Source organism: Dunckerocampus dactyliophorus, chromosome 13, assembly GCF_027744805.1.
Source record: "Dunckerocampus dactyliophorus isolate RoL2022-P2 chromosome 13, RoL_Ddac_1.1, whole genome shotgun sequence".
Lineage (NCBI taxonomy): Eukaryota > Metazoa > Chordata > Actinopteri > Syngnathiformes > Syngnathidae > Dunckerocampus > Dunckerocampus dactyliophorus.
In genome coordinates, this window is record NC_072831.1 from 7,003,272 (window position 1) to 7,029,088 (window position 25,817).

The window sequence follows — 25,817 nt, forward strand, 5'->3', positions numbered from 1 at the left end:
ACAATGCACCATTTGAAAAAGCAGTAGAAGACAGCAGACGAGCGAGGGCATGCAATGGAGAGGTGGGTGAGGGTGTCTTAACATCAGAGGGAGGAGAAAAAGTGCCCAACAATTACAAAATCACAGTTAAACGGACTCCCATTAAAGTAAATACAGCGGCGGGACGGACATTTAACACGAGTCAGCAACATGCCACGAAGAAGAGGTGTTGTCAAAAGTAAGTGTCATCAGCTGTTAAGTTTCATTTAGTGGGAATGGTAGTGCTTATTGCTAAATATCACCGTGACTTTACATTTTGTTGTCCTGTGATAATCCATTAATTACAACAAAAAAATGACGCGTCATGGTTATGGCTGTCTTCCCCTCAGGCCGCCCTCCGAGGCTCACATATGGACAGAAGCAAACAGCTATGAGCAGCCAAGTTAGTATCTGCATGTTTACTTTTTAAAGCACCGCACTGCGATTTATACTCAAACAGTCATATATTAGAAATATTTATCACAAGTGGCTTATATTCCTATATGATCTATGAATTCACAGATCAGTCCCAATCACACCTGTCAACATGTTCATTTGAAAACACTTTCGGTAAATTAAGGGAAAGACGCAACAAGCCAATGCGCTGCATTGTCCTCTCAGATTGCCGTGGCTAAAGTGGGGATACTGTATGTCACCATTGTCACCGACGGTACTGGAGAGGATTGATTTATTTTTGGATAAAAGTTTAAAAAAGGAGAAATATACAAGAACCCTGGAGTTGTGGCACAATTAGTAATTGTGTCATTATTGTGTAATGTTTGAGGCCGGTAGGTTTCAGTTGGGGTAAATCAGATAGTTAAAATGGCAAAGTTACGACAATTCCAAGGTGGCCCAATGTGATTTTTTTTCATGTGGCCCAATTCATGGCGGCGCCCCTGGCCAGGGGAACTCAAAAGCCATTATCGATTGACATTTTTGTGCAATCAAGGCTTCGACAGCTGGCCAAGTGTAGGTATACGAACTGCTCCAGAAACGAAAATGAAAGTTAAAAAGTGCACGCAGCAGTGAACTCTGTTTGACGCAGCAACAGTATGGTTGGCACGCAGACAACTCCTGGTTATGGGGGGGGAAAGTCATTTAGGCGCCCTCCAAATCCTTCCTTTTTATTTTTACAACATGTGAGCGTGTAATTTAGGCCACTTTTTTCCTGCTTTTGAGATCTGTTACAGTTGCTAGTTACATAGTCATGCTTATATACCCCCGCCCTCCCCCCAAAAAACAATTTGAAATATTAATTTTAAGTGTGAATATGAGAAAATACTCATATGTCCTGAACTAGATAAGGTCCTTAAAATCCTCCTGGGGGATTATTATTACCTAACAAGCTTTTACTGTAATTGATAAGACCATTATGCACCATTTAATATGGTTTAAATAAATACTCGCTATCTTTGAGATGAAAAGCACACTCAGAGCAGCGGTGCTGCTGTCCTTGTGTCTACGTTTGTTGCGACTGTGAAAAAGGTTGACGCCTTTGGTAGTTTTGATAAAAACTGTTTGTTCTCCTCTTCTCCGCTCCACTGGGTTAACTCCATGCCAACAAGTTTGTTTCACCCCCGTCTTCTGGAATCAATGTGCACATGCGCTGTAAAAGTAACATGGAATAGTCCATTGCATGAGAAGGGAAGGGCCGCCAGCCTTGTCAGCGGGAGTGGTGCATCCGAGGACGCTTCTCATACCCCTACATTTCAAGTGTGGTCCCTGACTACACTTGGTTTCTAAGGCTGTACACCCCTTAGCCCTTAGCCCTTGATTTAAGGAGAATTGGGACACCACTTCATTCTCGAACGTGCAAAAGGGCTAAGATAAGAGTTGGGATTCAGCCCAAATGTCATCAGTTTGCTTACTGGTGATGTTTGTTGCTGTTCTATTGGTCCCGTCCTTGACTGTCTTTGCAGAGAGAGGCATGTCTTTTGTTCTTTGAATCATTTTGTGTTTATTTTTTAAATTCAGAGACTAGATGCTCCTATATTTTTATGAACGATTCTTTCATGTATTCTCCATCTGTGAACGGCTTCCCCCTCCTTACGACCTCATGTGCAGCCACAACACTCCCAGCTGTAGTTGAGTGTGGAGCGTTCCTCCACTCAACCTTCCGTACTATTTCCGAAATCACTCTCTTACACCCATCTGCAGTTGGGTACTTTTCAGAAAAAGCTGAGTGCTTGTTTTGAAAATGTCTTTCAATGTTACATTTTTGTTGTTTACTAATTTGTCGCCACAAATGAAGTCCACGGGTAAACCAGCGTCATTGGCAGTGAAGGCAAAGGAATATATCTATTCAGAATTAAACTCTGTATTTTCTTCCGACACTGTGTGTCAAGATATCTTTTTTTTGTGTCTCGCTACACACACTGGCCCCTCTCCCCCTTCCCTTGCTCATCCAATCAGCAGTTAGAACGCAGTGTAGATGCACAGACTTGCGGTGTGTTGGATATTTCAAATCCTTAGAGCCGCAGCAAGGAGGCTGAAGACGCTCGGGTTGCCAACCCCTGGTTTACGCACAGCAGCTACAATCTCCAAGCTGGACACAACTGGCATCCTTAACTAAACAACACTGTTGTTTAAAACATGACATTTCTTATGTACACACGTGTCATATAATTATAGTGGGTAATTACATACAGACAGTCTCAACGGCAGAAACATGTTAGAAAGTAGTTTATAGTAAAATGTGTCCCGTATGCTCGTTAACATGTCGCCTAAATGTCAATTAACGCCCCACGTCATATTATAAGGAAGCACACCTGGCATACATGCGCTGACCCAAATGTAACACATAGTGAAGGAATGACAGTTCGGGGGCCACTAAACCGCTGGCCACCTTTTGAGGGGCCCTGTTCTACAGCAAACTTTCGTAAAATCCAGCCTCAAAACTTGCAGCAAGTGAACACAAGTTACTATATGATCAGAAGACATTACTGGAATGACAACAGGCAAGCAGTATGGATGGCCTGCAGAGCCACACTGCTATCTGCTTCAGGGGGAGATGGAGAGGGCCCCACAACAGATGTATGCATGGTTGTAGTGCTAACCTGACAACCAGATTAAAGGCTGATCTGTGTCGCTGCATCCATCTGTTCTATCAATCATCTTTCACTATCACTCATTTGTGTCTAGTACCTATACATTTTATACTTCAAAATGTGTTTAATAAATGTGTGAGGCATATTTAGGGCTTAAACCTGGATGGAGCATGTAGCTTGTTAACTTCGAGTAGAGAGTGAACAATGGAAATTGAAGAGAGAAGGCGAGAGAATCTAATCTAACTTTCACAACAGTCACTTTTATTACAAATGTTGACTCGAAACCTGAGGAGAACATCAAAACTAGCAGGAGGGGTAGGAGAGAGCCGTGTGTTGGAAAATAGTAATTTTTTTTACGGATGGCCCGAGCTGATCTTCAGGATTGGGATCGACTGTCGATCTGCTGTATTTTGAAGATCGGATAAAATCGCCTTCTGCCACGAGAATGGGCCGATCCAGTTGCCGTATAACGTTCCTAACTCTGGGCCACACGCCAACATGGTAGGTGCGGTAATCCGCAAGAAGAAGAAAAAGCAACACCGCCATACAGACATGTCCGCGGTGTACCGTGGTGAAGTTAGCTTCACGTTGGATATTCGGCTTCGTAGCTACAGCGGTCTTTCCCCCTCACTGTGCCCGGACTGCTGTGTCATGGTGCAGGGAGCTCGCACAGAAAGTGCCGCTCTAACCGCTGGTTGTTTATACCAGGGACCGTCAACAAATTACTATTGTGTTGAAGAGAGTTTGTTTAAAAAAAAGTCCTTTATTCTAAATCACACCACAGATCTATCTATAACCATGTCAAAATGATTAGTCCTACCCTAAAAGTATTTTGCACGCCCATTTTTTCCAATTTTATTGGATTAGGGACCTGACTCACAGAGGTTTGTTACAAAACCCAAGCAATATTGTTGGTCATGCTGTGTAATCAAAAAGTAAATTCAGCAATGCTTTGGTTGCATTACTTTTAATGCTTTGAAGCACTATTTTCATACCCATTTTCAATTCATGTTTGTAACAAAAGCTTATTATAAAAAAAAAAGGAAAAGATTGGCAAGACTATTAAAAAAATGAATACAAATTTGAATCGCATCAAAAGCCAAAAAATGTGAATCGGGACATCCCTAATTTTTATGGGCATACCAATTATTTTTATTTGATTTTTGTCACCATTATTTTACGAGGTAAGATCAGTTGAGAACTGTTTGTCATTTACAATGATGACCTGCCAATTATTCACACTTTTTCGCCATGAGAATTGCAATAGCTGGGATCTACTGTATTCACTCTTTAAAGCCACGGTAGTCACTCTTGTGGGAAATTAACATAGAAATGTATCAATATAAATGGCTAAAGCAATACACAATGTTTAATAGTACCTCCTATCTTAGAATTCCATGTTTGACATAACAAGTGGACCTCCATCTGCAGCCTCCTTCTTGGACGCCTTGACCTTTAGATTCATGGGTAAGACCAGTTTAGCAATACATGGCATATTTAGATTGGAATAGCTTCATTAAGTGGAGATTTGCTAAGTTGCTATGACTTGGTTTGTGTTTGTCTGTCTAGCAGGTTTACATTTTTTCAGAAGCTTTGACTCCATCCCGGACAGTGACTTGTATTTTGACAGCGATGAAGAGGAGGAGCTGTTTTATCCACACAGTGTTGCACAACATCCTGTAGAGCCACATCCTCGAATACGACAACTCACTGACGAGGTTGTTTCATGATGATGAACAACTTTCTCACATGCGGTTATTCACCTCTGCAAGACTTTTCACTATTAATAGCATTGTCACATTGTATCCTGCATACTGCTTCCAGGAAGCAGAGAAACATGCAAAACAAGCAGCTGAAGAGCAGCGTCAACGCCAGGGTAGAAGCGCAAGGAATAAGCGAAAGAAACTGGTCAGTCTCTTTTAACCATGACACTAACTTTGAACTGTGTCAACAACGCTCCTCTTTTTGCCAACAGCGCAAAAAGGAGAAGAAACGCTTGGAAAAGGAGAGCAGGAACATTTCAGCTGTAAGTCTAGCTAAGACCTTTTCAATGGCAGCAGAAAAGGATGTTTTTCCCCGTTTGGTGACTACTTAGGAGGCGGATGGAGATGAGTCTCAACAGGCTGTCCATCAAATCGGTGCACAAGCTCAAGAAACTCCTCCTGAGGCCAAGAAGGAAAGACAAGTGACCTCTAGTGACGATGACAGTGATGAACAGGAAGAAGAAACTACTGAGATAGCTGCTGAGGAAGAAACCCAGCAGGAGGAAAAGGTTGGTGTGGGTTGTGCATTCTTGTTGGATCTACAGTGTCTTGTTGGTTTTCACCTCCTCGTGTCCTCAACAGGGAGTCAGTGTAGATATTTCAGGTGAAATTATTTCAGGAGCAATTTCAGCAGAGTCAGTGGAGACACCTGATGCTCCAAAGAAGGAAGACAAACATGGAAGTGATGAAGAGGTTGGAACTTTTTCAAAATGTATTTTCCTCATCTGTACTGCTGAATAGTGCACTATACATGGACATTTTACCTTTTACACTTATTTTACCAGCATAGAGTGTGTGCATTTTGTGTCAGTGAATAAATTGTCCGTTAATTACGTAAAATTCCTTACATTTATTGATACAATACATGATTGGACCATTTTGCTCAGTATTTCAGAAACGGATGTAGTTTTGCTAACATTTCGTTATGGGATGTAATCCTCTGCACATATTGCTACAAAATCCTCAACAAACTGTAATCTCCAGTCACTTTATTATTAACTAGAAAAGCACTTGGAGAGCGCAGACCTCTGCCAGGTGCCATAGTTCCCCCCCATATTGTGATTCACACCAAAATAATAATAATCCTCCATTCTTTGTCTTTAATATTTTGTAGAACCTGTTGTAAACTATTTTTTCCCAAGTGCTCTGACCATTTTTTGTGGAGTTTTATGCACAAATGCCGAAAATGGTCCTACCTCACAATGTTAAAGAAATCTTTTTTAAAAATCCTGCATCCAGACGGTGATCCGGGTCACAGCCGAAATGTAATCAGTTCTTCCATATCCAATATCTGAAAATGTAATCCAAATCCATTGTGAACTTTTCAAGTTATTTTGAACACAAACAGACAAACAAACAAATAAACGCTGGCAAAAACATGACCTCTGTGCTTGTAACAAGCAGTAAACACACTCGTACGCACGCACAGCCACACTAGTATGCCACAGCCAGCTTCCAATCACGCTTGTTGATGAGTAAAAGATGAGTTCAAAGTTTTCTCACCGGTGCTTCAGGTGACCGCTTTGACATGTTTAGTTCAGGTAGTGTTTGTGAGGAGATGACGCCACGAATAGGGAAATATTTCCCCACCCCAACGTTCCTTCTCCTCACGATAATAGCATTTCATTCACATTATGAACATTTCTACAAGATTCCGGCTTTGAACAGTAGATTTTGTTTTTATTGGCCAATCCCGCGATTTTGTTAACGCAGAAATTATAGGACCCAACATTATAGATGCCAAAACCAATCCAATCTAGATCGGTGTACAGTCGTCCCTCATTTATTGCAGTTAATCGACTGCAAGTAAGTGAATTTACACAAAGTAGGATTCAATATTAATAAATTGAATATTTTCATAGTTATGGCATAGAAAACCTGTTTATCATCTTCTAAATCTGGTTTTTAACATTATTAGAGCCCTCTGGACATGACGTAACACCCATATAGTTAGTGGCTATTGTCTCATCAGTGTAATGTAATGATGGCTGTAAATGGCTTTACACTCGTGTTACTCAAGCTAGCAGACATAATAAGAGTAAATAAGCCATTTAAGACATAAATAAAACTCCTGCTTGTGTGTGTCATAGTAAATGTGTTCCCTAGCGGACATTAGTGGCGGGTGGAGAGATGTGTGGAGGACAGGAAGTAATGTCGGAGGTTTAGATTTGAGTTTTAGCTTGTCGTAGGATATGGCCCCATCAGTAGCCCATGTTATGATTATTATTTATTATTTGCCTGTTGTGAGATAATTTAAACAGGCAAATAAATGCCTTTTCTGGCGATGACGTCTGGTCCTTCTCTCACCGAACACAGACACTAGTGGCCAATGTAGAATACTACATTCACAATTACAACATTTATACATCTTTGTCTCGTCAGTTTCTTTCTTATTTGTCCTCTTCTGATTGTGCCTTTTTGAAAAAGCATCCTAACACATTTCTACTGCTCCCAGCAGAACAGAACAGATCCTATGGCAGAGGAATACATCCATAAAAGTACAGAGCTTGCAGGTTAATGACCATATTCACGTCACTGTGCACTGTGAATGAAAGCAGACAAACAACAGTGCTTCTCCTTGCAGAGTTTGGCAATCGCTGGGCTGCTGCTGGATGCCACGAAATGGCAGTCAGATGCTTCACAGAGGCCATCAAGCTGAACCCGAAGGAGCGAAAGTAAGAACTACAACCAAAAATGATGACGGGCCAAACCGTTGACTGTGGAGATGTTCTGCCTTGCAGGTTGTTTGGAAATCGCTCCTTCTGCTACGAGAAGATGCAGCAGTATGACAAGGCTCTGAGTGATGCGGAAGTCGCTCTCCTCATGGAACCAAAGTGGGTCAAAGGTCTGTTTCGTAAGGCCAAAGCGCTCCGTGGACTCAAGGTATTGCAACCGCTTAACCGAATAAAACCTGTTATTTTTAGCTGTTAGAGAACCTCTCAACCAAAACAACAATGGAGGAGCACAGTACTGTTGTAGCATTCGTGTTTATGAAAACATACTTTCAATACGCTCTGACCGGACAGCACTTCTTCTTCTGCAGAGGTACAACGAAGCCTCGCGAGTCTACAAGGAGGTGTTGAAGCTGAAAGGGTCGAGTCACGAGGCCTTGCAGGAGCTGAACCAGACGCAGATGCTGCAACTCATGGTAAGACGTCCTCTTCCTCCCCATTATCATCAGCAGTGTAATACAGTAAATCATTTTCAAGCATAAAAACTGCTAAATGACGGAAAATACAAGGTCTGGGTAGACGTACTATACAGAACAGGAAGTTATTGTTCAGTATCCTTGGCACTGATTGGCTTACCCTCATGCAGCATCCACCCACATGTTGTGTCTCTCACATGTGCTTCCTACATTGTTGTTACACGGTGGTATATAAACTCCACCGTGGCTTTTAAACGTGTTGCCTTTTCTACAGTCTTGTTTATGTCTTATTTCAGTCATATTTTCTATTACAGTACAGTACAGTATTATGTTTACTATATTTGGTCATGAGTGTAAAGATGCTTATGAAGTCTATTTCATGTCTACAGGACTTGAATAATGTTTAAAAAAATCTTATTTAAAATGTTTTAAACAGGCTTTCTATGCTCAAAGTATGAAAATATTCAATGTATTCACATTGATTCATAAGCCAGGGAAATTCATTTATCACGGTCGGGTGTGGAACAAATGAACAGCCCTCAACAAGGGATTATTGTATTGCAATTAGGCATGTATTCATGTATTTTGACAGTATTGAGCAAAAATATCAGGGTTTGATGGTTTTATAATTGCAGCTCTAAACTGTTATTTTCAAATATCTTTATTGAAAAGAGGAAAAAAAAAGTTAGGTCAAAACAGTCATTTTTAAACCATATATACACACACACGGAACATCCAGCAGTGAAGTCGGCTGATACTGATCACATAGATTAAGTGTACATTTTTAAATGTACTATTGGCTATATGACGTGAAAAAGGGAACCACATTCATTTAGACAAAAACATATTTGACTTACTTTTTTAAGAGAGAATATATCACTGGTGAAAGAGGATGAGCTGCCTTCTTTAAGGAGACTTGAGTACGTTGGTGGAGCTCTAGCAGGACTTCCACTAGCACGTATGTGGGTTCCAAGTGAGAGAGCAGTCGGTGAACCCGGTGTCTTCCACCGCTGAGAAAGGATGGTCATCTCGTCCAATGAATTCAATAATTTTTTGGGTTATTTGCTTTAACTTCTGACCGTCACGCAGACATGGGCGTCCAGCGTTTTGGCTACCGTACATTAGCTGCCGTTGGATCACATCGTGAGCCTCGAAAACTCACCATACAAAGTGTTTGTTCTTCAAATGCCGCATTAAAATGAAGCTTTTTAATGTGCTACCCTGGCCAGATATTTTTCGTGGCATGTTTTGCCGGGTGCAAAATGTATATTATTCTCACAAACGACAGGTAAGTGCCACACGGCAGAGATGATTGTTTTGGGTTTGGCACGCCTGCGCAGTGTCAAGGAAAGGAAAGTGGGCGGGAGATGCTCGCTATAGGCGCATGCTGCAATAGTACGAGCCAGAGGTGATCGGCGTTGAAAGGCATTTATCAGCGTAAGCTGATCACATACTTTTTCACAGTTTTGATTGGTGGCCGACCGATCGGATCATTCTTACTTTATACCATTTATCCTCCACTCCTGTCGCCTTCTCAATCACATCTCCACATTTGGTGACCCTCCACGTGATTAATATGTCCAACGACGACAACAGCTCAGCTCTACCTGCGCCGCTTGATGCTAACGAGGCAGCTAACAAGGCCTGTGCTATGTATGCCCGACTTATGGCAACACAGCACACGCTTGTGGTTTCAGCACATCAAAGCCCAGTGTTGGCTGCAAGGAGTAACACAGGACATGACAAAGTAACTCCACTTAGTGGCCGCGCTGGGCCTCCATTTTCTCTCATATGCTAGAAACGGTATGACGCAACATTTTAGTGGTTCTTTAACCATGACTTTTCCCATACTGTTGTATACCACAGTCACCGGCCCATGCCTAATTGCAATATCATAAAAACGCTGATAACGACTACATAGAGTGAGTGTGTGCGCGCGCGCATCTGCCTTGTTGCAGGAAATGGGCTTCACCCAGGAGGAGAGCGCTGAGGCCTTACAAAGCCACAACACCTTAGAGGCCGCCATTGACGCCCTGTTCAACTGCGTCAGTCACCCTGTTCTAGGAGGTAAAAATCAAACATCCCAAAGTGTTTGGGACTTCAGTTAAACAGCGTTTAACTTTGTATATTCTGCTCAGAGGCGACAGAGGAAGGAGAGTGGATAGTCCAGCAAGCAAGCAAGCCTAGAACGCAGCACGCCAAAGAGTCGGGGAGTAAATTGAAAACTCAGTCTTTGCCAAAGAAGTCCGGCAAATCGTAAATCAACCAAGTCAGCCAGAGTTGGGTTTTTTTTTCCCTGTGAAATCACTCTAATGTTTGAAAATCTGTTGTTTCTAAGGGAGGTTTTCCAGGTTTGGGTGGGCTATCTGGCACCAACTGTCACCTACACCATGCTCTACGAGCTCTTCAGCAGGTACAACATTAACTCACCGATGCAATGTGGATCAGATCTGGATTAAAACTGGTTTGACAGTACAGCTTTCTTGAAGCAAATTTAATGGCAGCCTCCAGGAAAGAATACCTAGTCATGTAATGTTCTTTCTCTTCTCAGAGTGGGGCCAGTGTACAAGGTGAAGATGCTGTTAGATCAACAAAGTGCCTTTGTGAACTACGCCAGAGAAGAGGACTGTGTCAAAGCCGTACAGTGTATTCACGTACGTGTCTGTACAACAGTACCGAAAGTCAGTAAATGGCACGGGTAAACGGTAGCAACCAGACCAGAAAACTAAGTCGAGATTGGTGCCAATAGTGGCACTGAAATTAGACAAAAATCACCTGCACAGATGATGGTGAGCATCGAGCTAAAATGCTGGGCAAATTTGGTTGTACGGCCACCTGCCACGAGCGCTCGAAGGTGATATTGTGCAAGTGATGTTATGGGAGTAACTTCATTTTGCTCAATTAATACATGACTCTTGCTTGTAGGATTAACCAGCATACGGCGTTCCACTGAGTAAATTTGTCTTAAACCGGTACGTAGTATGTGTAAAAAGAGTAGGACTGCGTGCTAGAGAAAAGTTAAAAATGTTCAGAATCTCTGGCAGGCATAATCGTCACTAAAAGCATGCCTAGTCCTGGCATTCCCCAAGTCGTCAGCGAACAATACTGGCCCAAGATGCCTTCCAAGAAGACAACCAGAGGGAGAGCAAGGCCAGCAGTGCCAGAGAGACAGAGTCTGAAGCTGTAGAGAGTGATATTTCTTCCCTCTGCCCCTCCACAACAGTACTGCAGCTGTGAGATAATATAGACACCCTTTCTTTTCTGCAACGAGAGCTTCTCCTCGGGAGTTCAACATGTTGTAGGTACCTTGTAAATAGAGGAATTAATGAAGCCAGGGGTGATGCTTGCTATTGCGTGGCGTCAAGCAGGACAAAGCGGCACCAAATAATGCCACGACTGCTTCACGGATGCGGACGTGCTGGTGACAATGCATACCTATGACGTAAACAGTACTTGACCTAGATGTAAATAAGTTGTGTGGTAGCGTGGCATTTTAATGACACGCATTTCCACGGGGAATTGTGGGACAATGCGGAGGCAAAATTTGTGTCAATGAGGCTGAAGACAAGTCTAACATCGCCACAATTGTATATCAGCAATTAAAAATTCTGCTCCCAATTGTGCAGAATGTATGCAATTAAAACGGTGTAAAATGTTGCTTTTTTTTTTTTTTAAGCATTGTCTGTGTTCTGTATTGCTGCTGTTTTTTTCCGTGATCATTTTTGACACGCTTGTGAATTTTATTTCATGTTGGTGAATTTTATTTTGTAGTTATTTGATATCATTTGTGTAATATTTTATTATATTATATTATAAAGTTTTAAAATTACTATTCTGCCCAACTTCCATGGTGGCAATTTTTGTTAAAAAGGCATTGTTTTTGGACAAAATTTGTACGTTTCAGAGTCTGCAGGGTTCGACAAGTCAAATTAAAAAAAATAATAATAATTTAAGACCATAATGAATACTATTTAAGACCCATTCAAAGTTTATTTGCAGGATTCAGTGTGCTTCATGTAAGTTCCCATCCAAAGGCTTCAAGCATGCATTAAATTGTTCATTCTGAAGCCACAAATTGTTGATGTTGCACTTGCCCATTTTATTACAAGTAATTAGGCTTTTACACCACTGCATGTGCACAGCGCACTAGCTGGCTGCTCTTGATCAATTCTGACAGGTACTTTAGTTCCGTTTTGTAGTTGTGTTATCGCGTGCTCAAAAATCACAGCATTTAAAAGCGACGTAGAAGTTTAAGCATTTGCTTCAAATAAAAGTAATGTTAATACATAATAAATATTTTTTAATTTTTTTTTTAGATTTTAAGAGAAATTCTGGCACTTTAAGGCCTTAAATTCAAATGATTGGATTTTAAAAGAGCCTACTAACAGCCTGAGTTTTTCTTCTTTTAAGCACTGATCGAGCACCGTAAAAAAGTACTGGTTTGGCACTGGTATGTAAACAACACGTAACCCTACTTCACTGACTGTGTCGTAAAAAGGGAAGGTTCTGCACACACTAAATGTTTTCTTCTGCAGGGGATGATGCTGGAGGGGTCTGCTCTGGTGGTGCGATTCGCCGTTAAGACCAACACTGAACTGGGAATGTCCAAGGTGGATCTCAGTGACCCGACTTCTCACTGCAGGTGAGCGCGTCTCACATTTCTTTCTCAAATTTCGTCAGTGGGAAATCTGCGGCAGTGGGAACAACATAAACCGTAGCATGACATCTCTTCCAGAAAAGGTTTTGTGCCACCTTAGTCTGAATCAGATCATAAGTCTTGTCAACTACTGTACATATTACGACATGGCAGTTCATGCACTGGCATGATAGGTTTCTGCTCTACCTGTACCTCCAAAATACCAACGTCGTTGTCTCACGTCCTGGTGTCGTGTCCAGCTCGTTAAAGAGGGAGTGTTTTTTCTGGAGGACCACAGGATGCACACGGCAGGACTGCACCTTCAGACACGTCCCTGAGCATGAGAGCATCGACAAGGACAAAGTCACCAGTGGATTTGGAACGTCCCACATGTAGACATGAGAGTCAGAGTGGTGGTGCCACTGGGTTCTGGACTGTGTTGAAGGATGGCAGGATCATTCACACTTTTTGTATATGTAAATATTAAAAGGTAACCTCTGAGCGCGCAAGAACCTTAAGTTCTTGGGTGATACAACTCGGACGATTAATAAAGATTAAAGAAAGCTTTCGCCTTTTACCATGACGTACCACACACATTGTTTTTATGAGGGCTTATTAAAAGCGTACATACCACATAAAAAGGACTGTTTGTCGTTGACTTGAATTGGAACTCACATTTATATGTACACGGCCGTTCTAAAAAGGCATCCGCTTGTATATATACATGTGAATGAGGACACCAGGTTATGAGATGCATAAAGTGAACACATGAACAAACTCAATTGAAAAAGAAAAAAAAATGTTGCCTTTTATTTTGTGACATCCATATGTTACTGGGGCTTATTAAAAGCGTACGTACCAAGTAACAGGAATAAAATAGTGGGTAAAAGACATGAAGTTATGAGAGGTATTCAAGATGAACAAACTAGGAAATTTTGCTACCTATTCTTGGACTTAAATTCCAACACATGTACATGCTTTGGTGGTTTTCCTAATGCTGCACTTGGATTTATGCTTCACACACACACACACACACACACACACACACACACATATATATATATATATATATACATATACACATATATATATATATATATACACATATATATATATATATATATATACATATGCACACACATATATACATATATATATATATACACACACACACATATATATATATATACAGTCAAACCTGTCTTAGCGGCCACCTTTACAGAACGGCCACCTGCCTATAGCAGCCACTGAAAAATCCCCCCCAGCAAATTTACATGTTATAGACCCTGTGTATAGCAGTCACCTGTCCAACGCGGCCAGCGGCCACCCATTTTGTCTCCCTTGGTCAATATCTGACTGCATATAGCAGCCAAATTACCAACTCAAGTAGAAGCTTCATGCACGAAAAAGTTTTGTTTTTCAATCAATGAAGCCGTCGTGTGTAGACTTTAATCACTCAGTCCTAGCTCAGTGACAATCATTCACAAGATCCACACAAACTGTCAGTTGTTCCACATAAAAAAGCCGTCTTCTTTTGAGCTTGCTATTTCCTGGTCAAACATGTAACTTTAAGAGCATTTGCACCAAAACATTACCGCAAAGTAGGCTGGGAACAGGACGTGCTCCCAGCGACGCTACAATAAAAAAAAAAACATATGCTAGCATGCATGTGGCAGCGGGAGCAAAACTGAGTTCGGTTGTACTTAACTGAAGTATTTTATCAGTTATTATTAAGCCTCTAGCTTCCTTTTAGTAAGTAAAAACCTTGGCTATGATTGCACTACATTGTCATGTAGACCTACAAAGTACACTTGGAAGAACAAGAGGTGAATAAATGTATTGCAACTGATGTGAAACTGATGAGGGGTAGGATTAAATAAGCTTTGCTTCTTCCTACTCCTTTTTGGACATGCAAAATTGTGAATTGTACTATGTGATGTACTACTGTTTGACTCATGCATGTTCAGGATTAAAACCATGAACCATGATAATAACAAGCCTAGTAGTGCTGTACAACTTTTATCCGCAGTCCGCAGTGCCCTCTACTGGTCAACATTATTATTATTTTTTTCCCTTTTTTTTCCTCTACTGGTCAACATTCAAACTGGATGCCAACCTGTCTATAGAGGCCACCTGTCTATAGCGGCCACTTTTGCAGACTCCCTCTAGTGGCCGCTATAGACAAGTTTGACTGTATATATATACATACACTCAAACCTGTCTTAGCGGCCACCCTATAGAACGGCCACCTGCCTATAGCAGCCAATGAAAAATCCCCCGCAGCAAATTTACATGTTATAGACCCTGTGTATAGCAGTCACCTGTCCAACGCGGCCAGCGGCCACCCATTTTGTCTCCCTTGGTCAATATCTGACTGCATATAGCGACCAAATTAGCAACTCAAGTAGAAGCTTCATGTAGGGCTCTGGCACGCATGGAGGAGATTCCAGGAGACAGGTAGTTACTCCAGGAGAGCTGAACAGGGCCGTAGAAGGTCCTTCAACCCTCAGCAAGATCGGTATCTTCTCCTTTGTGTAAGGAGGAACAGGATGACTGATGAGAGCAAGTTCAACCTGAGCACATGTGACAGACGTGAAAGGGTCTGGAGATGCCGTGGAGAACGTTATGCTGCCTGCAACATCATTCAGCATGACCGGTTTGGTGGTGGGTCAGTGATGGTCTGGGGAGGCATATCCCTGGAAGGACGCACAGACCTCTACAGGTTAGATAATGGCACCCTGACTGCTATTAGGTACCGGGATGAAATCCTTGGACCCATTGTCAGAACCTACGCTGGTGCAGTGGGACCTGGGTTCCTCCTGGTCCACGACAATGCCCGACCTCATGTGGCTAGTGTATGCAGGTAGTTCCTGGAGGATGAAGGAATTGATACCATTGACTGGCCCCCACGTTCACCTGACCTAAACCCAATAGAACACCTCTGGGACATTATGTTTAGGTCCATCCGGCCCCGCCAGGTTGCTCCTCAGACTGTCCAGGAGCTCATGGATGCCCTGGTCCAGATCTGGGAGGAGATCCCCCAGGACACCATCCGTAGTCTCATTAGGAGCATGCCCCGACGTTGTCAGGCATGCGTACAAGCACGTGGGGGCCACACAAACTACTGAGAATCATTTTGAGTTGCTACAATGACATTTTAGCAAAATGGACCAGTGTGCTGCATCATTTTTTCACTTTCATTTTTGGGGTGTCTTTGATTTCCCCCAGTTTAGATCTGATGTGTTTTCGAAGTGTTTCTTTAATTTTTTTGAGCAGTAATATATATATATATGGATCTCTTGTGTGTTTTAAAAGTGTTTTCTGTTCTGTAACTAAGGTAATATGTCATAAGAAGTATTAAAAAAATAATTATATTAAATGTATTATAAAAACTAGATAGGGAAGATCTGGGTTCAAATATCCGTTGGGCATCTCTGTGTGGAGTTTGCATGTTCTCCCCGTGTGTGCGTGGGTTTTCTGCGTGTACTCTGGTTTCCTCCCACATTCCAAAAAACAATTTAGAGTCGGCAATGAACCTAGGTATGAATGTGAGTGTGAATGGTTGTTTGTCTATATGTGCCCTGCGATTGGCTGGCGACCAGTCCAGGGTGTACACCGCCTCTCGCCTGAAGTCAGCTGGGATAGGCTCCAGCATACCCGCGACCCTAGTGAGGATTAGCGGCATACAAAATTGATGGATGGAATTATAAAAAGTACAAATGGTACTTTTCATAAGAGGAAAGAGAGTTTTGAGGATGAAGCGAGAAGTGCGTTAGAACTCTGTGGGTTTCCGGAACAGGTGCATCTGACGAGGAGCGGCAAGGCCTAAAGGAAATTGTGAGGCCTACCAAACAAGGACTACACACGCGTTGGCTTTCTTCTATAGGAAAGACAAAGAAGGCGTTCGTCTTCGCATGGGGTGATCTAATCTACATCGTGATTGGACCACACAAAATTACAGATCATCAGCATGTATAAAGGCAGCAACAGGAAGAAGAAGATCGGGGTCTTCAGACTCCTCTCTTGGCCAAATACGAACCAGTGGTCTTCAGGTTGGCTCGTAGGGTATTGGACCTTGAATGGGACCAGGATCCAGTATAGCAAGGATCTGGATCGGTTCTAAGTCAGTCGTACGCAGTGCTTATAAAAAGGAGTGATTTTCCCTCTATGATTTTCACCTCTGATAATATATAACATTTGTAACATTTGAATGTTACTGTATTATTCTGAAGCTCAGAAATAAAGTAGTTAAAGCTAAATAAATTCTTCATAGACATCTTCCATAACGAGTGGGTAAGTCATATTTTTCTGTTATATGAGATAGTTGTTAGTAGTTAGTAAAGGTATGAATAGACAGTAAGTAGAGTAACTGAATAATTGTTAAGTTGTAAGAGTAAGTCAATAAAGATACCGTGAGGAAGATAGATACCTGTTATGGTTCGGCTATGCCGGGTCTTGGATTGCAAGATGCGGAGACGAGTTTCCTTGTAACAAAAGGTGTCCAACAAGGAAAAAATGCAAAACAACACAAAAGTACAACAAAAATACACCCGGACCTAGTCACGGGGAGAAAATACAAAAATACACAGGGCGCTACTTGCACGGAAAACCGAGCATGATACAACACAAAACACAAACCAATCACCACTACGGGAGATTAGCCAGGTAGGGAATACACGGGGGACCAGAAAGTGGCTAAACACATGAACATGGAGCTAGTACGCGCCGTAACAATCTGGCACTGGTAGAGAGCCTGGCTGCTGCTTAAGAAGACCAGGCTAATTGGCTGCAAGTGTGTCCAATTAGGCTCTCCTGGCAGGCTCAGTGGTGTGCTGCAACAAACAACCAGCAGAGGGCAGCAGAGCAGCACACAGGACATGACATACCTGCGTTATTAAAGGGTGAATAGTGTTTAGTGAGGGATGAGTCAATAAAACACCGCGTGGTTATAAGACAAAGGGATGTATGTAGTAAAATTGACTACGTAGATTATTGAAGAAGGATAGTGTTAAAAGAGAAGGCTCAATAAGGATGTATTTACACTTTGGTACTCTAGTGTAAGTGTCTGTACTGGGTTTTGTGCATATTGCATGATCGCTATTGAACATGATAGCAGCGCATAACTGATGTCAAGATGTTCTTTGCACACTAAATATGTGGGATTAGCAATCTGATTCTGATGAAAGAAAGAGAGATTACTAGAATCAGAGTTGGAGAAAAAAATCCAACTCCTCGAAACCGCTCATGCTGACTCAAAGGATGAGCATATCCTAAGTAACCTAAGGAAACTGAAACTAGACTTAAAAGAAATTACTGACAAGAAAATTCAGTTCCAACTGCAGAGACTACGTTTGGAAAAGTTTGAGCATGGCAATAAACACGGAAAATACTTAGCTAACCAGCTAAAAGTCAATAAAGAAAAAAGCTCTATCTCCTCCATTAGAAACTCAGGAGGTCACATCACTCACCTCCCGGAAGAAATTAATTCTGTCTTTAGGAGCTTTTATAAAAATCTATATACACCTCAGATTAAACCATCTCTCCCAGATATCAAAACATTTCTCAACAACATAGAATTACCAAAATTAAATGACGAACAGGTGACCAACTTAGATGTACCCATTTCATTAATAGAACTCCATAACGCTCTACACCGGTTGCCGAATAATAAAGCACCAGGACCTGACGGTTTCCCTGCCGAGTTTTATAAAACATTCTGGCCATTACTATCTCCAATATTTCTTAGAATGGTTTTGGAAATTAAAGACAGTTCATGCTTGCCTCCAACCATGAACTCAGCTACAATCAGTCTCCTGCTGAAACCGGATAAGGACCCAACACTACCTTCCAGTTATCGTCCAATTTCACTGATTAATGCAGATCTTAAAATAATATGCAAAGCGTTAGCTATAAGGCTGGAAAAAGTTACCCCTCATATAATACACCCTGATCAATCAGGATTTATTAAGGGGAGAAACTCAACTAGCAATGTACGCCGTCTAATCAATCTGATTGATTACTCTATCATCCATAATTTAGAAACCACAATTGTCTCATTGGATGCTGAAAAAGCATTTGACAGAGTAAACTGGAAATTTCTCTTTGCAACACTACATAAATTTGGCTTTGGAGACTCATTCAGAACATGGATTAAAATACTATACAACACCCCGAAGGCCTCTGTTCGGACCAACAATCACATCTCTCCAGAATTTACTTTACAAAGAGGTACTAGGCAAGGGTGTCCACTCTCTCCCTCACTATTTGCTATCTTTATCGAACCTCTTGCAGCTGCAATTCGACAACATATAAATATTAAAGGGATCCACACCACAAATGTTCATCATAAGATAAGCCTTTATGCTGATGATGTATTACTCTTCCTGGATAATTCACATTCTTCACTTCACGAATCTATCTCACTCATTAACAATTATAGCACCTTCTCAGATTACTCCATTAACTGGTCTAAATCCACAGTACTGCCCATTAACTTTGGTTTCCAGAGCACCCCCTCTATACCACTGTGTTCAGGGAACATTAAGTATTTGGGTATTAACATTTCCTCCAACCTGTCAGACCTGATCCGCTTGAATTATACTCCACTATTGAAGTCAATAGAAGATGATCTTGCACGTTGGAGAACCTTGCCCATCTCACTTACAGGCAGAGTATCCACCGTGAAAATGATGATTTTACCCAAGGTTAATTATCTATTTTCCATGATCCCCACTAAACCATCTATAATTTGGTTCAAGTCATTAGACTCATATATAAATAAATTTCTTTGGAAAAATAAGCCAGCACGAATAAGTCTCAAAACATTACAAAAATCTAAAGAATATGGGGGCTTAGAACTCCCAAACTTCTCCAACTACTTCCTTGCAAACAGGTTACAGTATATCTTAAAATGGATCAACCCTAACCCATTGGATTATTTATGGCTAGACATAGAACAATCACTTAGCCACGAAATCCCAATTTGTAACCTGCCCTTCATTAGCCAAATCCTCCGAAAAAATAATTGTTTTAAAAGTATAAATATAAGCAACACTCTGACAGCTTGGTGGGAATTTTTAAAAATAACAAAATGCTCGCTCACTCCTTGCCAATACACTCCCGTTTGGAATAATCCTGACATCTTGCTTAAAAAGAAACCATTAAATTTCCCAACATGGCACGAAAAAGGAATAAGTTGTATGAAAAATATAATTATAGGAAACAACTTTATCTCATTTAACGACCTTGTTACACAGTATGGAATAAATCATAACAAATTTATTGAATACATACAAATTAAATCCATAATTAAAGCAAGTTTCAGGACCATATCATGGGAAAGCAATACCACTATTGACCAATTTTTAAAAATATCTGCCCCTAAAACATTATCTAAATTATATATTCTACTTTCAAAAAATGACAACACAATTGGAGTACCAATCTCCAAATGGAGCTCAGATTTATCTACAAGCTGTGACCCTGAATTTTGGAAGCAAATATGTCTTAATGCTTCCCGGTTAATCAATAATCCCAACCTACAGCTGATTCAGTTTAAAATCCTTCATAGAGTACACTACACAGGACATAGAATGTTTAGAATGGGCTTAACTGACTCTAACATCTGTACACACTGCTCAGACCATAGAATAGATGACTACTTACACTCCATGTGGACCTGTGCTCCCATTAAAAATTTTTGGCACGGAGTGTGTGAGTACCTATCTTTGGCACTTGGGTTCTCCATTCCTACCTCTCCTTTACTATGCCTGCTGGGCGATCTCTCCACAATTGATGTAGAAACAAATCAAACACAGCTTCTCATCACTGCATTAAGCATCGCCAAGAAAACCATTCTCATCAATTGGAAATCAAGGAAGAAACTGAACATAGCTCTTTACAAAAATCTTTTGTTAGATCATATAGCTATGGAGAGAATGTCTGCTGAATCTAAAGAACAAATGTCAGAATTTCAGTCTATATGGGCACCAATAATTAATTCCCTGACCTGACTCTCAGGGGGGTGAGGGCATCTGTCTCTGCCCCTGGGGGTCTCGTTCATCTGGCGTGGGGTGTGGTCCTGGTCGCTGGGTGGGCCTGGTACCTCGGGGGCGGGCGGTGGCGGGCTTGGTGTCCCGGGTCTTCTTTGCTGGGCTGCCTGCCTGGGGGGGCTGGTGGGTGGGGGTGGGGAGGGGTCCGGGTTGGGTGATGGGGCGGGGGCGGGGTCGGGGGGGTCGCCCAGGGGGCGGCGTTGGTTGGCCTCCGGGGTGGTGGGTGGATGGGGTGCTGCATCCTGCTGGTGCCGGGCGCCTACTGCTGCTGGGGGGGCCCGTGTGCGGCTGGTGGCGCTGGCTCTCCCTCGCCTCCTCTGCCTCTGGGGGTGGGGCGGGGACTGCCCTGGGCCCTCCTGCTCGGCTGCCGCGTGGGGCCGTCCGGTGTGGGGTGTGGGGGCCGGCCTCTCCCCCTGGTGGGGGCGCGGGTGCCTGAGCCCGGCTGCCCCCGCGGAGCCATCTCCCCTGGGTGGGAGGGTGGTTTGGGTTGCCCCTTTTTATTTATTTATTTTTATTTTATTTTTTTTAAAAATTATTTTATTTTATTTTATTTCGCTGATTTATGTGTGTGGTGTATGTGTGATAGGTGGGAGCTGCCTGTTATCCTCCGGCGCCTGTGGCTGTCCCCCGGGTGACGGGGGGCGCGGAGGTGGGGGTCGCGGATGTGCGGTTTGGGCTCGGGGTGGGGGGTGCGTGGTGCTGGGGTGGGGGGGATCCCTTGCTTTCTCCCCTCAGGGACGGGGCCGCTGTGGCTCGGTGGGTGGGGCGTGTGGGGGCCGTGGGCGGGTTGCGCGGTGGGGCGGGCGGCGTGGTGTCCATCTGCGTGGTGCTTCCCGGGATCGGCGGGAGGATGCTTGCTCCGGGGTGGGGCGGTCGGGGGGTGGCTTTGGCCGGGGGCTTGGGGGTCGGGCTGGCGGGGGGCTGGCGGGCGGTCCCTGCTGCCTGCTGGTGTCGGGCTGGTCCTTGCTTCCGGGCCGGCGGTTGTCTCCCTCCCTCCGGGGTTTCCCCCTTGGCGTGTTGGTGGATGGGCGGGGGGTGGGGCGGTGGCCGGTCTGTGGCGTGGCGGTGGGCGGGGCGGGCGGGGGCATCTGCTTGGGCGCCGGGCGGGGGCCGCTCCTCTCGCGGGCCCGGTCGTGCGGTGCTTGCTTCTCTGTCCCTCCCTGGCGCCTCTGGCCTGCGTGCTTCGTGGGTGCGGCCGTGCTCCGCTCTATGTGGGGTCCGGTGCTCTTGTGGTCGTCGTGGTGTTGCTCCCTTGCCGGCCGTGGTGGTATGCGGGGGGCGCGTGGGCGCGGCTCCCGCTGTCCTGGTGGCGGTCGGATCTGCCTTGGGGGCGTGTGGCTTGTCCGTGGTGTTTGGCGGTTTGGGGGTGGCGCTGTGAACGCTACCTCCGGTGGGGCTCCGGTGTTGGGGGGCACTGGGGGTATCGCCTCTGGGGGGTTGGGTGGGCCGGACTGGGCATCCTGGCGGGCCGGGTAGGGCCTGTGGTGTGTCCTGCGGCACGCCCGAGCCTGGGCTGTGGTGGGCGGCCGGTCGGTCATGTGTCCTTGGTCCCCCCCCTGCTCGGTTTGGGCGGCGTTGGGGTGTGGGGCCCCCGTCCTTCCTGTGCCACTGCACCACCTCACATATATATAGGACATTGGGGGGTGGCCTACGGTCGGGCGTGATTGGGGAGGGGAGCTGCCTTGCGGGGCTCCTTTGCTCCTGCTGTGCCACTGACCTGTTGCCCCCCAATTTTAATCGCAGAGTAGACACTTAGGGTTTGGGGGGGCTGGCCAGGTGAGGGGCCCTCCGAGCGGCAGCTGTCCCCCGATTTTAATTGCATCATTAGCTATCATCCACATACACTCCATATACATGCACACAGATACACCATCCTCTTTTATTTTATTTTATTTATTTATTTATTTATTTTAATTGCATCATAGACACTATCACACCTTATCACATACACGGGTGGGGCGGGCTGGATTGGGGTGCCTCGTGCACCTCGGCGTCTGCCCGCCAGGGTCGGCGGTGTGGCCGGGGGCCTGGCCGTCGCGGTGGCTCGCCCGGGGCGGCCTGGCCTGTGGGGTGCCCTTGTCTGGTTCGCCTGCCCTTCCCTGGGGTGGCCCTCTGGGGCCTGTTGATGCCGGGGCTTGCGCCGGGGGGGGCGGCTTGCGGTGCCCCCCCTGGACTGACACGTGCCGCGGGCGCCTCTGCGCTCTTGGGGCGGGTTCGGCGGTCTCCGGGGGGCGGTGCTGGTGCTTCGGGTGGCCCGTGTGCTGTCGCGGCGGCCGGTGGTTGCTGCGCTGTGGCGGCTGCTGGGGCGCCGGGCCAGCTGGTGGGTTGGGGCTTGGTCATGCTTGCGGGTACTGTGGGCCTGGGTGGCGGGGTGGGGGTGGGGGGGCGGGTGCCCTGGGGCCGGGCTCGCTGGGGGGGGTCGTGCTCTGCCGGGCGCTTGGGCGTCTGTCGCCGTTGCGCTTTGTGCGCTGCCGGGCCGCTGTCTGTGTCCTCGCCTCCCCCGGTCTGTCTGTGGGCTTGTCGGGGGTGGGGCTCCGGTGCGCGGGTGGTGCGCTGTCGGCTCTGGTGGCATGTGGCTGGTCTGGCTTCTGGTGGTATGTGGGGGCCGTCGGCTGGTCGGCTGCTGGTCTCGCCTTCTCGGCGCTGGTGCTTGGCCTCCCTGCGGCTTGGGGTGTGGTGCTCCCGCTCTCTCTTCGGGGTTTGCTGGCCCGCGGGTCTCGGTTGGCGCTGTGTGGTGGTTCGCCTGGCTGCTCGCCCGTTTTCCCGCCTGCCTGCTCGGTTTCCCGCTCTCCTCCTCGCTGACTCCCCTGTCTGCCTCGCTGGCGGCGTCCTACCGCTGGGGGGGTGTGGCCGGGTGTCTTCCTGCTCCCCGGCAGTCTGCGCTCTCCGCCCCTGGGTTCTGAATCGTATGTCTGGGACCCCGGGGTCCCCGGCTCCGCTGCTCCTTGGGTTACCAACGGGGGATAGGGTGGGGCTTCCGGGTGTCGGGCAGTCGACCACTGTGTGTGTGTGTGTGTGTGTGTGTGTGTGTGTGTGTGTGTGTGTGTGTGTGTGTGTGTGTGCGCGCTTGAGTAAGTAAGAGTGTGTATGAGCGTGCGCATAGGGGTGTGTTTGTGCGTAGGAGCGTTTATGTGCGTGTGTGTGGGTGCGTAGGAGTGTGTATGTGCGTGCGTGTGTGTATTTTTATTTATTTATTTATTTTAGTTATTTATTTGGGGGGGGCATACAGGGGTTTGCTCCGTGGGGTCAGGTGCTGGGCGATACATCTCTGCCGCCCGTGCCTCCGCCGGGTGGGTGGAGGGTGTGCCTCCTGCATCCCTTGGCGGGGCGGCCCTGTGTCGGGGGTCGGGCGGGGGTTGGCCCGGGGCGGGCCGGGCTCCGCTCCCTGGGGGTGGGGGTGGCGGTGGGGGAGAATTGGCGCTTCCGGCGCGGGCGGGCTTCTTTCCGGCTGTGGAGGCGTCTCTGGGCCTGCCGGTTTGTGGCCCCCGGTACCCGTCTGCCTTTGTGGGGTGTGATCTCTCGCTGGTCTCGGGGGTTGGCAGTCCTCCGGCCCGCTGGCGCCCTGTCCTTGGCTGGGATTACCTCTCTTCGGCCCCTTACTGGTCTTCCCGGGGGGGGGGGGCTCTCTGGGCTGGCTCTTGGGGCACTGTTCTTTGTGCTGCCTGCCCCTATGGGCCTGGTGGCCTTCTGGCGGCCGGGGCCCGGCCTTGCTATTTGGGGCGGGGCTCTCTGGGAGGTGGAAGGCGGCCCCTTTCCTTTCATGCACTCTCAGTGACAATCACACGCCCACACATTCCTGCACCTTTATATATATATGAAGTCTTCCTTACATACAGAGATACCTGTACATATGCACACTCACAGTACATACGTACTTCCCCACATTACTCACTGAGTTATCCAGGGTGTTATTATGTTGTTGGTTTTATTACAGCGACGGTGATTTCAGCAGTATGACTATATATATATATGTGTGTATGTGCGGTATATATGTGTATATATATATATATATATATATATATATATATATATATATATGTATATATGTATTTATGTATGTGTATGTATGTATATATGTGTGTATATGTATTTTTTTTTTTTTTTACAATGATGTGCATTACAGTAACTTTGATTCTATTCACTATCATGGATAATCATTTCATTACTACAGTTATGTGTGACTGTTTCAATGCGGTATTATCATGGTGATCACTATCATAATTCATCATTTCATGACTGCTATTGTGTGCGACTGTTTCAATGCAGTATTGTCATTGTGATCACTGTCATAGGTCATCATTTCATGACTGCTATTATGTCTGATTGTCATTGACAGCTTTGTCATTGTGGTTGTTGATATTGATTTGTCCTTTATCCTTGTTCGTCTTTATAGTTGTCACGGACATTTATTTGCTGATGTCGTTCGGTATGTTTCTGTTGTTCTGTCACAATTGTTGTTGTTGCTGCTGTTGTCCTTGTCTCTTGTCTCTCTTTTTTTTGTTTTTGTCCCCCCCCCCCGTTTCCTTTTCTCTTCTTCTCTGTCCCCTCCTGCTCCGGTCCGGGCGCTCCAAATTTGCTTTATAACAAGCATCAAGGTCGAATAAATTTTGTATGACAGGGGAAGTGTATATCACACTTCTCTCTGGCAGAGTAAATCTGTTGAGCACTTGACGGCATTTAGGTATACAATTCTATCTGCTTTAAAGGCTGGACAGGACAGGGGGAAAAAAAAAAAAAAAAAAAAAAAAAAAAAAAAAAGCAATCTGATTCTCAAAGTTAATGTCGAATTTTATGAAGAGCACCTTATGTTCTTTAAATGTTTTCTACTGTAGTTGACTTGCCACCAGGGGGCAACATCCCATGTCGTTTCCCTGTCCCTGTTCCATTTCAAAGTACAGTCAAACCTGTCTTAGCGGCCACCTTTACAGAACGGCCACCTCCCTATAGCAGCCACTGAAAAATCCCACCCAGCAAATTTACATGTTATAGACCCTGTGTATAGCAGTCACCTGTCCAACGCGGCCAGCGGCCACCCATTTTGTCTCCCTTGGTCAATATCTGACCGCATATAGCGGCCAAATTACCAACTCAAGTAGAAGCTTCATGCACGAAAAAGTTTAGTTTTTCAATCAATGAAGCCGTCGTATGTAGACT

At 45.1% G+C, this 25,817-nt stretch overlaps 1 protein-coding gene across 5 annotated transcripts in view; it reads left to right on the plus strand.

The window, feature by feature from the left end:
* Window positions 1–7: 7 nt before the first annotated feature.
* The window catches only part of si:dkey-33c12.4 (uncharacterized protein LOC560112 homolog), a 30,524-nt gene continuing 4,714 nt past the window's right edge, over window positions 8–25,817 (plus strand). The window contains exons 1-18 of one of the 5 annotated variants that reach the window (XM_054796849.1): window positions 9–217; window positions 369–421; window positions 4,457–4,532; window positions 4,635–4,783; window positions 4,890–4,973; window positions 5,041–5,091; window positions 5,161–5,337; window positions 5,411–5,521; window positions 7,284–7,341; window positions 7,413–7,503; window positions 7,570–7,711; window positions 7,872–7,976; window positions 9,935–10,043; window positions 10,115–10,232; window positions 10,315–10,389; window positions 10,528–10,630; window positions 12,387–12,426; window positions 12,512–12,618. In XM_054796849.1, the coding sequence (XP_054652824.1) occupies window positions 190–217; window positions 369–421; window positions 4,457–4,532; window positions 4,635–4,783; window positions 4,890–4,973; window positions 5,041–5,091; window positions 5,161–5,337; window positions 5,411–5,521; window positions 7,284–7,341; window positions 7,413–7,503; window positions 7,570–7,711; window positions 7,872–7,976; window positions 9,935–10,043; window positions 10,115–10,232; window positions 10,315–10,389; window positions 10,528–10,630; window positions 12,387–12,392 (1,536 nt within the window). In that variant the 5' untranslated portion in view covers window positions 9–189 and the 3' untranslated portion in view covers window positions 12,393–12,426; window positions 12,512–12,618. Of the gene's footprint in view, window positions 218–368; window positions 422–4,456; window positions 4,533–4,634; window positions 4,784–4,889; window positions 4,974–5,040; window positions 5,092–5,160; window positions 5,338–5,410; window positions 5,522–7,283; window positions 7,342–7,412; window positions 7,504–7,569; window positions 7,712–7,871; window positions 7,977–9,934; window positions 10,044–10,114; window positions 10,233–10,314; window positions 10,390–10,527; window positions 10,631–12,386; window positions 12,427–12,511; window positions 12,619–12,872; window positions 13,254–25,817 lie in introns of those variants that run through there. The other 4 variants (XM_054796847.1, XM_054796845.1, XM_054796846.1 and 1 more) reach the window with 4 other exon arrangements.